Source organism: Catharus ustulatus, chromosome 7, assembly GCF_009819885.2.
Source record: "Catharus ustulatus isolate bCatUst1 chromosome 7, bCatUst1.pri.v2, whole genome shotgun sequence".
In the NCBI taxonomy this organism is placed as follows: Eukaryota; Metazoa; Chordata; class Aves; order Passeriformes; family Turdidae; genus Catharus; species Catharus ustulatus.
The window spans coordinates 20,332,678-20,345,948 of record NC_046227.1 but is presented as its reverse complement, the minus strand read 5'-3'; the positions used below and the strand labels follow the sequence as shown (position 1 = coordinate 20,345,948).

The 13,271-nt window shown below is 35.9% G+C and overlaps 1 protein-coding gene across 7 annotated transcripts in view; it reads left to right on the top strand.

Annotated features, from left to right (window-relative positions):
- CSRNP3 (cysteine and serine rich nuclear protein 3) overlaps positions 1-9,439 on the top strand; it is a 103,810-nt gene extending 94,371 nt beyond the window's left edge. For 6 of the 7 annotated variants that reach the window (XM_033064295.2, XM_033064293.2, XM_033064292.2 and 3 more), the window contains one exon: positions 214-9,439. In XM_033064295.2, the coding sequence (XP_032920186.1) occupies positions 214-1,257 (1,044 nt within the window). In that variant the 3' untranslated portion in view covers positions 1,258-9,439. The remainder of the gene's footprint in view (positions 1-213) is intronic. The other variant, XR_004418423.2, reaches the window with a different exon arrangement.
- The last annotated feature ends 3,832 nt before the right edge of the window (positions 9,440-13,271 follow it).

Below are 13,271 nucleotides of genomic sequence, written 5' to 3'. Positions count from 1 at the left end.
CAGTCATGGAGCATGTCCAGACCCCTTACTTTTCTCTCAGTTACTGCTAAACTCCAGGGCTGACTCATGAATGATTGTTAGCTTTGGCTAATTCTACCAGCATTTCTCAAGGTGAATCCCACTGCACCTTTGTATTTCTCTAGGCTGTCTAGGCTCTGTCATGTCACCAGGCTTTTGCTTCCTTTTGTTAATCTGTATTCTCTTTTTTAAAAGGTGGATCGTATGTCTTTTCCATGTGGTTGCACTAAAGAAGGGTGTAGCAATACAGCAGGTAGAATCGAATTTAACCCTATCCGTGTACGGACTCACTTTTTGCACACGATAATGAAACTTGAATTGGAGAAAAATAGAGAGCAGCAAGTTCCAGCACTCAATGGCTGTCACACTGAGATAAGTGCACACAGTAGTTCCATGAGTCCAGGACCCCATCCAGTTGAATATTCGATTGCAGAAAATTTTGAGATTGAAACTGAACCCCCGGCTACAGTTATGCATTCCCAGTCAGCCGAGGACTTGGACTGCCCAGGGGAAGAGGAGGAAGAGGAAGATGGGAGTAGCTTTTGTAGTGGAGTTACAGATTCTAGTACACAGAGTTTAGCCCCTAGTGAATCAGATGATGATGAAGAGGAGGAGGAAGATGAGGAGGAAGATGAGGAGGAAGAAAAAGCAGATGATTTTGTAGAAAGTATGAGCTCCCATGCTGATATGGTGCCTCTTCCTTCTGTCCTTTGCTACTCTGATGGAACTGCTGTGCATGAAAACCACTCTAAAAATGCCTCATACTATACTAACTCTTCAACTCTATATTACCAAATAGAGAACCACGTTGCTGGCACTGCTAACCAGATTGGTGAGACTTACTCAGAAAGGGATGCTGTCAAGAATGGTAGTCTTTCTCTGGTGCCTTACAACATGACTTCAGAACAGTTTGTTGACTACACACGGCAATCAGAGGAAACTTTTAGCAGCCCTCATTACCCTTCTGCAAACCCCTCAGTGATTGTTTGCTGCTCATCTTCTGAAGGGGATGGCAGTGCTCCCTGTAACAGTTTATACACTGAGCATAGGCCGAGTCACCCGCCAGTGGAGTTTCACTCATACTTGAAAGGTCCTTCTCACGATGGCTTTGTTTCAGCTTTGAATGGTGACAGTCATGTGCAAGAACACCCTGCTGAGAATTCATTAAACCTCCCAGAAAAAAGCAGACTGCACGAAGAGTGCATCAAATCACCAGTGGTAGAGACGGTGCCTGTTTAATATTAAAATTATTTTAGGACTGACTTCCTGTGTTAAAATTCACTCCCATTGGATTTTCCTAGAAACTTACTTTTTTAAAAGGTAGACAACACTTGGACTATAGTAAAATGTTCCAGACACATTTTGTTTTCTCAAGCTACACTGGCAGTGGTATTGCACAAAACCAGTTAATGTAAAGATTTAAAATAATCAACCCCTTTTTTTGATAAAAATAAAACAGACAAATGAAAAACACACCCAACATATTTAAAGTCACCTACCTATGAACATATGTGAAACCTGCCAAGCTATCTGAATCAAAGCTTCATGTTTTTGACTGTCGGGCCTGTGCAAGATTGTTAAAAATGATACTTTGAAATAATCATGTTTAGAGTCCTAATTTTCAACATATCTTAAAAGATGGTAAGTTTAATGTAAAAGTAACTGCTGTACAAAGAAAAAAATTTTAAATGTTCTGTACTGTATGTATTTTATTTATGGTAGTTTAAGATTCATGTTTTGATAAAAATGAACAGCATGTTCATTGGAGCAGAAGATCCATAGCTGCTTACAAAGAGCGTGTCCACTTTTCATCTGGAGTACCCTGTATTCCTTATTTTTTCTTAATATCATTTCTGATAAATCATCTTGAAACACATTTTTAGTGTACTATTTTCTCTTTTACTGTTCTTCACAAACAGAAGAGTCAAACAGGGGGCATTTGCATCTTCTAGAATAGAGAAAGGTAGACAATCCTCCATTTAAAACTGAAATCAGTGGCATTCCAGAACTAGTACCCCCTCCCCAAAGAAAAACGATCTTGTATATAGTGGCAAAGCAGTAGCTTAAGCTCACACAGCACCTTCAGCCCAGCCACCACTCAGATACTTACGCACTTTAGTGCCACTTTGCAGTACTGTACGAACTGCGGGACCTGTGAACCTCTTCGGAGAAATGCCATAGCTCCAGACCCTGAGGCAATGTAAGATCTTAAAATTCACTGTAACAAAACCTGTACATTTTTCCCAAGCCAGTTTATGAATATGTCAGTATGCAGTTTATCAAAGCAGAGCCTTACTGATCAAAGTTTAAATAAAGCATGGAAAAAAAATGTGGAAATGTCTAGATTGCCTAAATTCTTATTAAATACAAGACTGGCTTATGTGGACTTCTGATTGTATCTCAAATTTAGTACCATTTGGTCTTATTTGGAAACAGTCCATTCAGTGAGGAAAAATAGCTTCAGAAATTTTGTATCTGCAAAAGTCTGCAAGCAAACATGTGCACCATATGGATATCCATTACCTTGTGATCCACTTGTTTTTAAATAAAATGGGAATGAAAGTACCTTTAATTTATTAAACAACCTTGCTTTTGTCTAGAAGAGGAGGCGTAGGAGCCAGCTTTTCTCTGCACTGGTAATTCTGCACTGCCTTATTTTGATTTCAAAATTTATTTCAGCATTTTAATTCTTCTAATACTGAAATTTCATTGATTATACATCAAGTGGTTGAAATGTAGGTCTGTCTTGTTTGTCAAAATAAGGATCAGCATCTTTGTTTTTATCGGTGTCAAATCTAGATGGTTAACAGTGTGCATGTAAACACAGTGTAAATTTTATCTCTGTAACAGTGACTCTTCTGGTTAGAAGCTCTTCAAAAAATCATGTACAGTACTCCAGTAGAAAAACTGCCGATGTAAAATACGCTTTTCAAGAAAAGAGCTAACTTAATTGTTTTTATATGAAATCTGGGCAAAGTGATTTCTCATATTTATGCTAAATTAGCAAAATATTTTTACTCCATGTAGTAGCTGGAAAGGTTTTTTATTTACTTGTTTCCACAAGAAGTCCTACATGTTTTATATGAACTGCATTGAAAAGTCTAGTTCTCTAGGGACTGGATTCCAAACTTGCAACGTGTTCCATCTCCTGGGAAAGTGCACTCATGTTGGTTATCTGGCTCAGCAGTTCCACAGCCTCTGTTCCTCGCAGTCACAGACCACTCTAGTCTCTAAGCCTGAGTAGCCAGGTAAGTGCCTGTATCTTCAAATGCCATACAGCAATTACCTATGATTTTTAAAGAGAAACGTGCTAGTCCTTAAAGTTCTGCACTTAAGAATAAAATACTCTGTTCAAGATATTCTAAGGGCAAATGTAACAAGTCTCCATGTATACAGGGGTCTTGCTTTAACAATGGGCTTAAATTAGACACTCTCCCTTTCTTAACACCAGCACTAAAAGCACAAATCTCTTTTCCTTGAGCTGGGACAGTAAACGAGGATCAGTAGCAGCTCTTCAGAGTGTGTTGGAGAACCATACACACTTTACTGGGGTATTTCTCTCAGGGGAAGGTTAAATGAAATCTTCTGCTTTGTTATTTGTGCCCTTACTGAGCAATAAGTAATTATTTTCTTGGCCCCTGTGCTTTCACATGAAAAATATCTTTAATAATATCAGCAAGCACAGTAAGTGATCAACTTTATAAAATATTTCTGAGCTAGCTTTAGAAATTGAGATGATGGTTATTTACTATTTCCATTGGCACAGATTTCTGATCCCAGTTCTCTGTAATATTAGCATCTGTAAAAACTTTTGAGTATTTGGATGTGTATGTTCCATGCTGTTGGGCCACCACGGGTGAATACAAATTCTCTAAAGCCTGCAGAGTAGGATAACAAGCAGTACCTTGTAAGAGAGAGGTAGAGGGAGCAGGGACTATATAAAGCATTTGTGATGCACTGTTTTCCCTGGGAGTCAAAAAGTAAAATGTGCAGAATAAAGATTTAAGTTGAAAAAATATTCCTAATTGACTAGGTGGTGATAATGAAGCTAATAATACTTCTCTTTTGATGCAATGTGATATTTTGTGATCAAGATTTGATCTCAAGATACAAAGTAAAGAAATCTTCTTTAGTTCTTACAGCAAGTTTTAAAATCAAGTCTGTTTATAATTCGTGGAGAGTTCCTGGTAGCTATTATTAATAATACCACCAAGCCTTCTAATAGAGAGAAACTCGTAATGGTTTTTTTAGAACAAAAAAACATACTCTTCATTTAAGGAAAAGCAAGCTTAAGTCATGGGATGAAAACTATTTTAGTGTTATTTTCTGGGCTGGTACATTATAATACATGCTGTGCCCCGTTTCCCAGCTGGTTAATATTCATGTTGATAATCAGTCCTTTCATTTTTGGGTAGGCTGTTTGTGTGATAAAATTATTATATGATAACCAGCAGTATTTGCTTCTGTATCAAGACAGTGTATTATTTGTGAAAATATCTACTTTACTGATAGTCTTTATCAGCTTTATTTACAAGATATCTGGCTACTGATTAACACTCCTAAGAAGCCCAGTATATATTTGGGATTATATTGCATTGTTCACAAAAATTAGTAATGATGACAGCATTTCCATTTCTTGAAATAAACTGGAATTTTCACACAGACCATTACTGGAACAGCACCTGAAAGCAGATGCCTTTTTGCCTATAAGGTGAACTTCACCTCTCTTGGAAAAAGGTGCATTGTTAAATATATATAAAGCTTTAATTGCTGTTAGACATGAAATTACAATTTCGTCAGCACGATTACAGCAATTGCAGTTGTTACTTAATAGCTAAAATTCATGTCCATTGAAAATCCTTAAAAGCTGGTCAATAGAAGTTTCTAATAGTCTTTGTTGAGCCACTTAGGTCTGAAAATTCTAGATTTATAAAGCTTTACCATTTTTCATTTATGCAAGTTCCTGCTAGTAAATCATCATTGGAGTTGACATTTGTTTATTTTAGGGCCATTGGTTCCACTCCATAGTAACTATCACTTGCTATAGATAAGGTTCAGCTGCTCCCCTGCTCCGTTAACAGTGGGATCCTGTCTTTGGTCCAAGTGCTGCAGGATTCCTCTGTGGTATTGGTGGTGCTGTTACTCACTGGATTGCTGACTGGTCCTAGTCCAGATCCAGTTTCTATAACCTGATCTGGCTGTTTTATTTCAGTAATAATAAACTAATAAACTGATCATGTACTTTCCCTGCCTCCCAGGCAGTACCTTCACAGTTGCTTTGTTAAAGATTGTATACATATATTTGTATGCAAAACTGAGCATGTGTAAAGGCTTTTATTAGTTCAGGTGTTCCTGACAGAAATGTGGTACACTGGATAGAGAGTACTGAGCTCAGACAGAGGAGACTTTGTTCTGTTGTGTCATGTTGTACTCTGTGCTCTGGTTTTTAGTGTACTTGGAGATACTGTGACAAAACATAATTCTATAGAACAGGTAAAATACCATTTTAGTCTCATGTTTTGGCACTGTAACTATGGCAGACTATGCCATTTTCCAAATGAAGCCCAGCTTAGAAGTGACCAGAAATTTTTCACTAACACGAAACACAGCTGAAATGAGCTCTCCTTTCCTTGGACTGGATTAATGAGCAGGAGTTTAAAAGTAAATTTCACAGTGAAAAATTAGAATAAAAGCTGTGTTGAATATACAACATTTACCTGTCTAGTGCTTAACATTTGAGCAGCAAGATTGTAGTTTCCCTGCAACACCATACTTGGCAGCAGCAGGCAGTCTTACTCCTTTGCATGTTGTCTTTTGCCAGCTGAATTCTCTCAGTTGAAACTCCTTGTCTAGGCTGCTCCTGTAGCAATGCAGGTGTCTTATTCAAATATAAAATAAGACAGACCCATGATATCCTTTTAAAAGGCATTTGCTAAATAAGGATCTCATTGTTACAGCTCATGAGATTTATAAACCGATGTTCATTGTGACAATTGTTTTATTTCCTGAAACAGTCAGGAACAGAAGAGGATGATATGGAAAATCCTTACGCTTTTGGGGTAGTTACGCTTTCCCACTGAGACTAGAGAGTAATTCTATTATCTGCTTTATTATGGGTGCAGGACAGTTGATGTAAAATACTTTGAAAAGCTAGAATTAACTCAGAGAATATATTCTATAGAATTTATTTCTAAAATATTAAATCTGATTACTATTTTTTTAAAATGGTAGAAAGCTGTTATTTTCAAAACAGAGTCTAGTTCACTTACGTGTTCCTTGGTATGAGAAATCTCAGCATTTGCCTTTTCAGTGTTTCAAGGTTTTTTAAAATATTCTTAATTTTGCTATTCTCTGTATTTTGTCCATGTGCAAATTATTGTCCATTTTCTCCAAGAAGTGTCAAATCCAAAGTACAAGTATTGTGCAGTGATGAAGTGCAATGTAGAGATGTCTGAGTGAACACATGCTTGAGTTTGTCACACATTCTCCCTTTTCACTGTCTCTTCCCTCTCCTAAATCCAAGGCAGCTTTTAATTTTACAGCTAATAAATGTACCAGAGTATTGTTTATAGTTAAGGAAGAAAGTTACACCACCTTTGAGGACATTTCTGCTACCCTGATAGCTGATACCAAGAATTTTACTTTATGTGAACATTCACTTTATGAAACAACTCTTTTGCAACCTTAGTATTTTCAATTCTTTCCTTCCTGTTGGTGTTTTGGAGGTCTGTTATACATTAAGACTTTCCATTAAAATAGAGCACAAGGGCAACTACTGTCCTTTTTGCTGAGAATGAGTTCTTGAAAAGCCAGGTTTGGTGCGGTTTTGAACAATGTGATCTTGTGGATAGCAGAGGCAAGGGGAGTTGGAACTAGATGGTCTTTAAGGTCCCTTCCAAACCAGGCCATTCCGTGATTCTAAGAGGTAAAATACGTATCACCCTACTGGTATCTTTAGGACAGACACCCACGCCTCAGAAGGTCCCATTGAGTGGAGAACCATATTCCTGGTGCTATGTGTTGCATTTTCTCAATTGAGAGCAGAGTCCTTCATCCAAGACTGGGGATGGAACAAAAAAAAAAAAAAAAAGTCAAAAGGTAGATTTTGTACTTTATTAACAGAATTATTTTAATTTGGAGTTTAGCAATGACACTTCTGTTTAATTAATCTCCAGTAGACCCAAGTCAAAAAAAGTTTGTCTCTCATGTACACTCTTCTCTAACTGTTCACTTTTCCAACAAACCATAGAGATAGTCCTGATAGGGAAAATGGTGGAAGATACAAATGCACATCATTGTTCTAATACAAGGATCAAGATAATCCTTTGTCTTCAAACACTTGAGTGAGTGCAGGGAGGATAGAAAGAACCATTTAGAGAAAAAAAAAAAAAGATGAGGATTATTTTTCTTCTAAATGGAACAGTAAAGCATATTTAAAAAAAACCCACAACGGAAGGAAAAAGGTAAATTAAGATCTCTTCAGTACAAGGATGGAAAAGTATAAGGACATTCACTACAAGCTTTCCACATGAGATCATAATATTGTTTGTTATTTAATATATTGTAACCAAGCATGAACTCAGCGGAAACAGGAAATTACTTTTTTTTCCAAACCACAATTATACAGGTGGCCATTAAATAAAAGACTTATCCAAATGCATGGGGTAAAAAAAACTAAAAACCAACACCCTAGAAGCATTGCTACCTTATCACTCTTTGTTGATGGCAATTTTAAAGACAAGTTCAAGATCATTTTAGTTAACTCTGCTCCCAGGCACATATTCTCATATACCCAGTTTCTCAGCTAGCATGACACGCTTAAAGCAAAGACAAAATGTCCTTTCATCAGCATTTTATCCTGGCATTTTCAAATGAGGCTTAGTACATTATGGCAGGTAATTAATTTAGGTTTCTCCATCTTAAACTTCTAAAATACGTTTTTAAGAATGAAATTTTGGGTTGGATTGTGGATGAAGGTTAAGCTTGCTGGGGTAATGGGAAAATCACTGTAAAAAACCATTTGTGCATCTCAGATATAGATTCATCACCAGTTTGCAGCTTCTTGAAAAGATGATCATGTGCACTGGCAGCTGATTCTCTTGAAACCCGAAGCAAGCATGCTGGTTTTTTTCAAGCTATTTCACACAAATACCACAACTTCAGGTCTCAAATGCCCATGCGAACAAGGCTTAATAACTGGGCATTTCTTTTGACTGATTGTAGGCACTTCTATGGAAATACGTCTGAAGCGTAGTTTGTGAAATATGTTAAAAAAGTGTTTGATGTAAAATAAGCGCTAGACATTTAACAGTGCAAAAATAGTCAAAATCTGTAGATTACAAAATGTTCCTAAGATCCTCAGCCTGTAATGTTGTCTTAGTAAAGTTGATCTTTTAAGTTAAATTGCATTCTGGTGTAATAACCTCTTACAAATAAAATTATTAATACAAATGTACTGGTTAATACCTGTAAACATAAAACATGGCAATTGGTTATTTTGATTTGCTTCAATCTACAACTTAGAGAAATTTTGTAAAAAACCACAAACAACACATTACCCTTTATATGTTTAAAGGGTTTTAGCAGACTATATTAACATTCACACTGTCTAGTCCAACCCTGTCTTTTAGCACGTTCATCTCTCTCTGTATACATATATAAATATATATATCTCCCCACAAGAATATAAAATTGCTTTTGAAATTTGTGTTGGCAAGTGGTAAATAGTACACTGTGGCATAAATTCAGAAGCACTTAAGTTGATGGTATTTCAGACAGGTAATCCATTCAAATGGGACTAGTAAGAATGTGTAATTGCAGCCATTAATTTAAAATTTGTACATTACTTCTAACGTTACTAATTTCTGAGAAAAATAATTACGTGATGTACTTAACATTTTCCATTACAGATGATCTTGCATACTAAAATTATGAAGGTCTCAACAGTTAAGCAAGATATTTAATTGGACTGCTGCTTTTAAACTGTTTGAAGAAGCAAAGGGAAAGAAAGTTCATCTTAAAATCTGTATATGGAAATAATTTTAAACTTCATGAACTACACATTTCCTTAATTTCCTTTTTTTTTTAAGCAAATTGTAACATCAAAGATGCCAAAGGGTAATATAAGCTACAATAATATTCAACAGAACTTAACCTAGATCTTATGTTGTAATAATTTATTCAAATTAACTGTATTCTTCTGTATTTATATTTTCGGTATTTATTATGAATGATATGAAATTTGATGTATTTATTGTGGCTTATTACTGCAGTGTATATATTACAAAAATGAGCATTTTTAAGTCTTAACATTAGTTTTTTTGTTAATTAGTGGCACTTGTATCAGCTGTATTTTTATTATATATTGTACAATATATATTGTCCATTTGTTTGCAATGAAGTAAACCAGGTTTCTACCTTACATCCTGGCTGCCAGTGCATTGTGCGTCTCATTTCTGCTATGCAGTCTCTAGAAAGCCTCTCTCTCTAGGAGAGCCAGAATCAGTACTGCACCTCCTCCCTGACACCTGCAGAGCCTCCAGAGGCACTCTGTGAACTTTCAAGCATTTCTCCCATGTCTGATAGCATAAGGAGAAGCAGTTTGTGGGGAATTTGTGTGTGTGGGGGTTGTTTTTATTTCAAAATATTTGTATGCCAATTAAGTTAAATAAACAGAAATGGCTTCTTAGGTATATCCATTTGCCCTTTAATGATACTACTGCCACAATTTTCTTTGGCCAGGGAACTAGTCTACCTGATTCATCTGTGCCTATAATTTTCATAATAAGGTAATGAAACAATTGTTTTCAACAGCTGCTGGAAAAAAATTTTGCAACAGCTCTCTCTGGTGGACAATTTGCAGTAATTTTATACATCAGAGCATTTCAATGGCAACATTCAAATACTGCTAAATTTCAGCACAACTGCTTATTTCAAAAACTGATGATCAACACAGCTTCATTAAGAAAATAATTAATAATCACAGCACAACTTCTATCTTTTCATTCAAATACTTATTCAAACTGAGATGCACATTTATAAAAAGTAAGTTGTCCTTAAGTTTGCTTATAGGATAAATTACATATAGCTAAATTGTTTGTATTTTTAAAAAGGGATAAAGGTGAGATGTTGTTCCCTAGATTATAAAAAAGTTCTCACAGGAATTACACTATCGCTTGGTTGTAGTCTGTTGGGAGTCCCATATTTGCTGTTAGACTGCTTTTGGCATTGCCTTGGACTGTGGCTAAAAGGGCTGCTCCAGGGCTTGCTAAGCCATTCTGACATAGCAGAATGTAAAACAGCTTTCAACACTGGTTCTAATTCAAGATCCCAGGATGCTCTTTCAGAAGTAGGAAGACTTAACTTAAGGTTCACTTGTAAGTTGATCAACAGATCACATTATTCTATACTCACCCTAAAGCAGCAATTACTCCCAAGGGTAGTAAAACAAAATCCTCAGATATGGTGGGCTGGCAAATTCCCACTGCAGTGAATGGTCATGAGCAACCAGTAGGGACCTCTTGTTCACAAGCAGCATTACTCAGAGCCACAGGCCCTGAAGTCCCAAAAGGTTTAGGACCTGCTTCATCCTGCTGGGAGCAGGGCTGAACTAGCCTGGCCTGAAGTCAAGCCTTCTTCAGCACTTGTGGCTACTCCCTGAATGTGTAAGAGAGCACAGTAGGATGATGCCAGCCATCTGATTGAGGTACCAATTTTTACATGCTGTGTATGAAATACTATTTACCTTTGTCCCCTTTCTTAGGAGACATTATAATATTACTGAAAGAGATTTGTATTAAAGAAAAAAAAACCAAACAAAACATAAAAAGAGCTGGAGAACCCCTCTGCAACAAACTGATTTTCAGCAAGCTTTTCTAACTATTAGAAACTATCAGCCAGCCACTTTCAAGAGAACAATATCAACAGCCACAAGATGCTGCTGCTTTTTTATTAGCTTTAAAAAAACCCAACATCCAACTTCCCAAATCTCTAGTCATATTTACAGATCTCTTATTGCTCTCCTAGTATTGTATGATGCCTATATATGTGTGTACACACACAAACACAGACATAGAGACACACACAAATATCTGGAAGCGAAGTAGTCAGTGTGACCTAAAAGTTAATTTTAAATCTTCAAACAGAACAAAACAAAAAAAGTCATTAAGTTTTCCTCTATTTATAAATCTGCTTCCCTCTTTTCTGGCAGGTAGTGGGGAGTCCAAGTAAGACTGCTAAGAAGACTAGATACTGCAAAATACAGACTAAAATGCCACAGTTTAAGGACTATGATAGTTAACATACCTTAAAAAACATATATAATACGTATTTTGTATTAGTGACCTGTGTTAGACCAGAAATAAGTCTCAAAAAATGGAAGGAAAAACTTAAAAGACCATTTTAAAATAACAAAATTAATTTCCGTTTTTAAATCTAGAACTAAAGACAAAATATAATAACTAGGTAAATTGCTATACCTAATCTTGTCAAAGAAACAACTACATATACTGCTATATCTGAAAAAAAAAACCTAAAATAACCAAAGTGGAGCTTCTCTGGCATTGTTTAGGAAGAGGTTCCTACCTCCAAGTTCAACAGAACACTAATTTCCTTGCAATTTAAATTCTACCCTGGTTTGAAATGTTAGCTCTTAAAAAAAAAGCTCAAACAAATGGCAAAAACCCAACTGACAATGAGTAGGATAAGTGATGTTTCATATATGCATATCTCAGTCTGACAAGCTTGAAAGAGAAACAGGTTGCATGAAGAAATTATCCTTCAGTGGTATTTTCTGTATAACATGACCTGAGAACTAAAAGAACAAGTACTTTTAAACTGGTATGCTAAATACCTTGTCTTATAGAACAGGTTCCTTGGACACTGTTTGCATTCCATACCCTCAAGGTTCAGCACAACACAGCTGCTGTCTGTGTAATCACCCATCCTCTATTCATATTGTTCAACAATTTTCACATTGACCTGCATTCTGTTTTTCCTCAATTCCTCCATTTTATCAAGTACTGTATTGGCCTTACAATATTGGTTTGATCTGCAAAAGTAATAACACTTTGTATTCCATTACCAAATTAAAACATTTATCAGAGGACACTAGCAGATCTTTGTGCAGTGTTGTTCCAGTTTCAGTGGTACAAATATCCCTTCCTGGTACAGCCTTTTCTGCAATTTCTGTTCACTCTGTATCAGTCATACAGATTTAACTTCATGTGATGCTCTCACAGGTGTCTCCAAAAGCCTTACAAAAGCTGAGACAAAAGTCAAAGGCATTATCAAGCACAAAAACTAAATTACAGTTTAAGCTTCTGGCAGATTATCACTGGTCCTTGCTTATACACTGCCTTGTCTTTTAGATGACTTGTAAGTACTGAAAGGAATTTTTCTTACTTTTATTCAGAAACGAACGAATTAGTCAGGTACCATTAAATTATGAATAGACAGGCTCCCTCCCCACTGTAAAAGTTAAAAAAACCCCAAACACATCACTATTCATTCACCCACAAGACCTAAGTTAGCATTTATCTGTAATCATTTTACTTAATTACTAGGACAAAAGAACAGATTTATTATTAGTGTATTTTTGTCCTATTCGGCCTTTAATACCCCCTTCACATTTATTCTCAGCTTTATATTTGAGCATGCAGCCAAACATTTTTGTCTTCACTTTACAAATTTTAAAAATTGATTATGTATTTGATTATGCTATATTGTTTTCTGTAATTTGCAGAATAGTTAGAAAGGCCAAGGTCTCACTCAGACTGATAAAACTGAGATCAGTTCTTTGTAAAAGCGGAAACAGAAACAAGAAAAAACTATTAATATGCAAGTGTTGGCACAAGAAACTATGTATGGGTAACATTAGAAACCTGTGAGATAAATATTGCATAGATCACTAGAAAGTAGGGGCAGAAGTTTAGTAGATAACATGTAATTTAAAAGCAGTAACAAACAGAATGCTGAAAAAAATGTGTGAATGTTAAGCAGCTTGGGAGCCTACTACAATACAACTTTGTAATACATTTTAAGTCCATGAAATATAAAAAAACCTATACAAGAAGTTGTGGCTAAACAAAAGATTAGTATCAAAATAAGCAGATTTTCCATTAAAATAATAATAAATACATATTTTAGTGAGAATTACTTTTTTCTCCTACAAAACAACTGACATTCTAGAAGCTGAGCATAATGTGGTATCCTATTTAGCTTTGACCTGACAGTCAAATATTTAATTTTCCAAG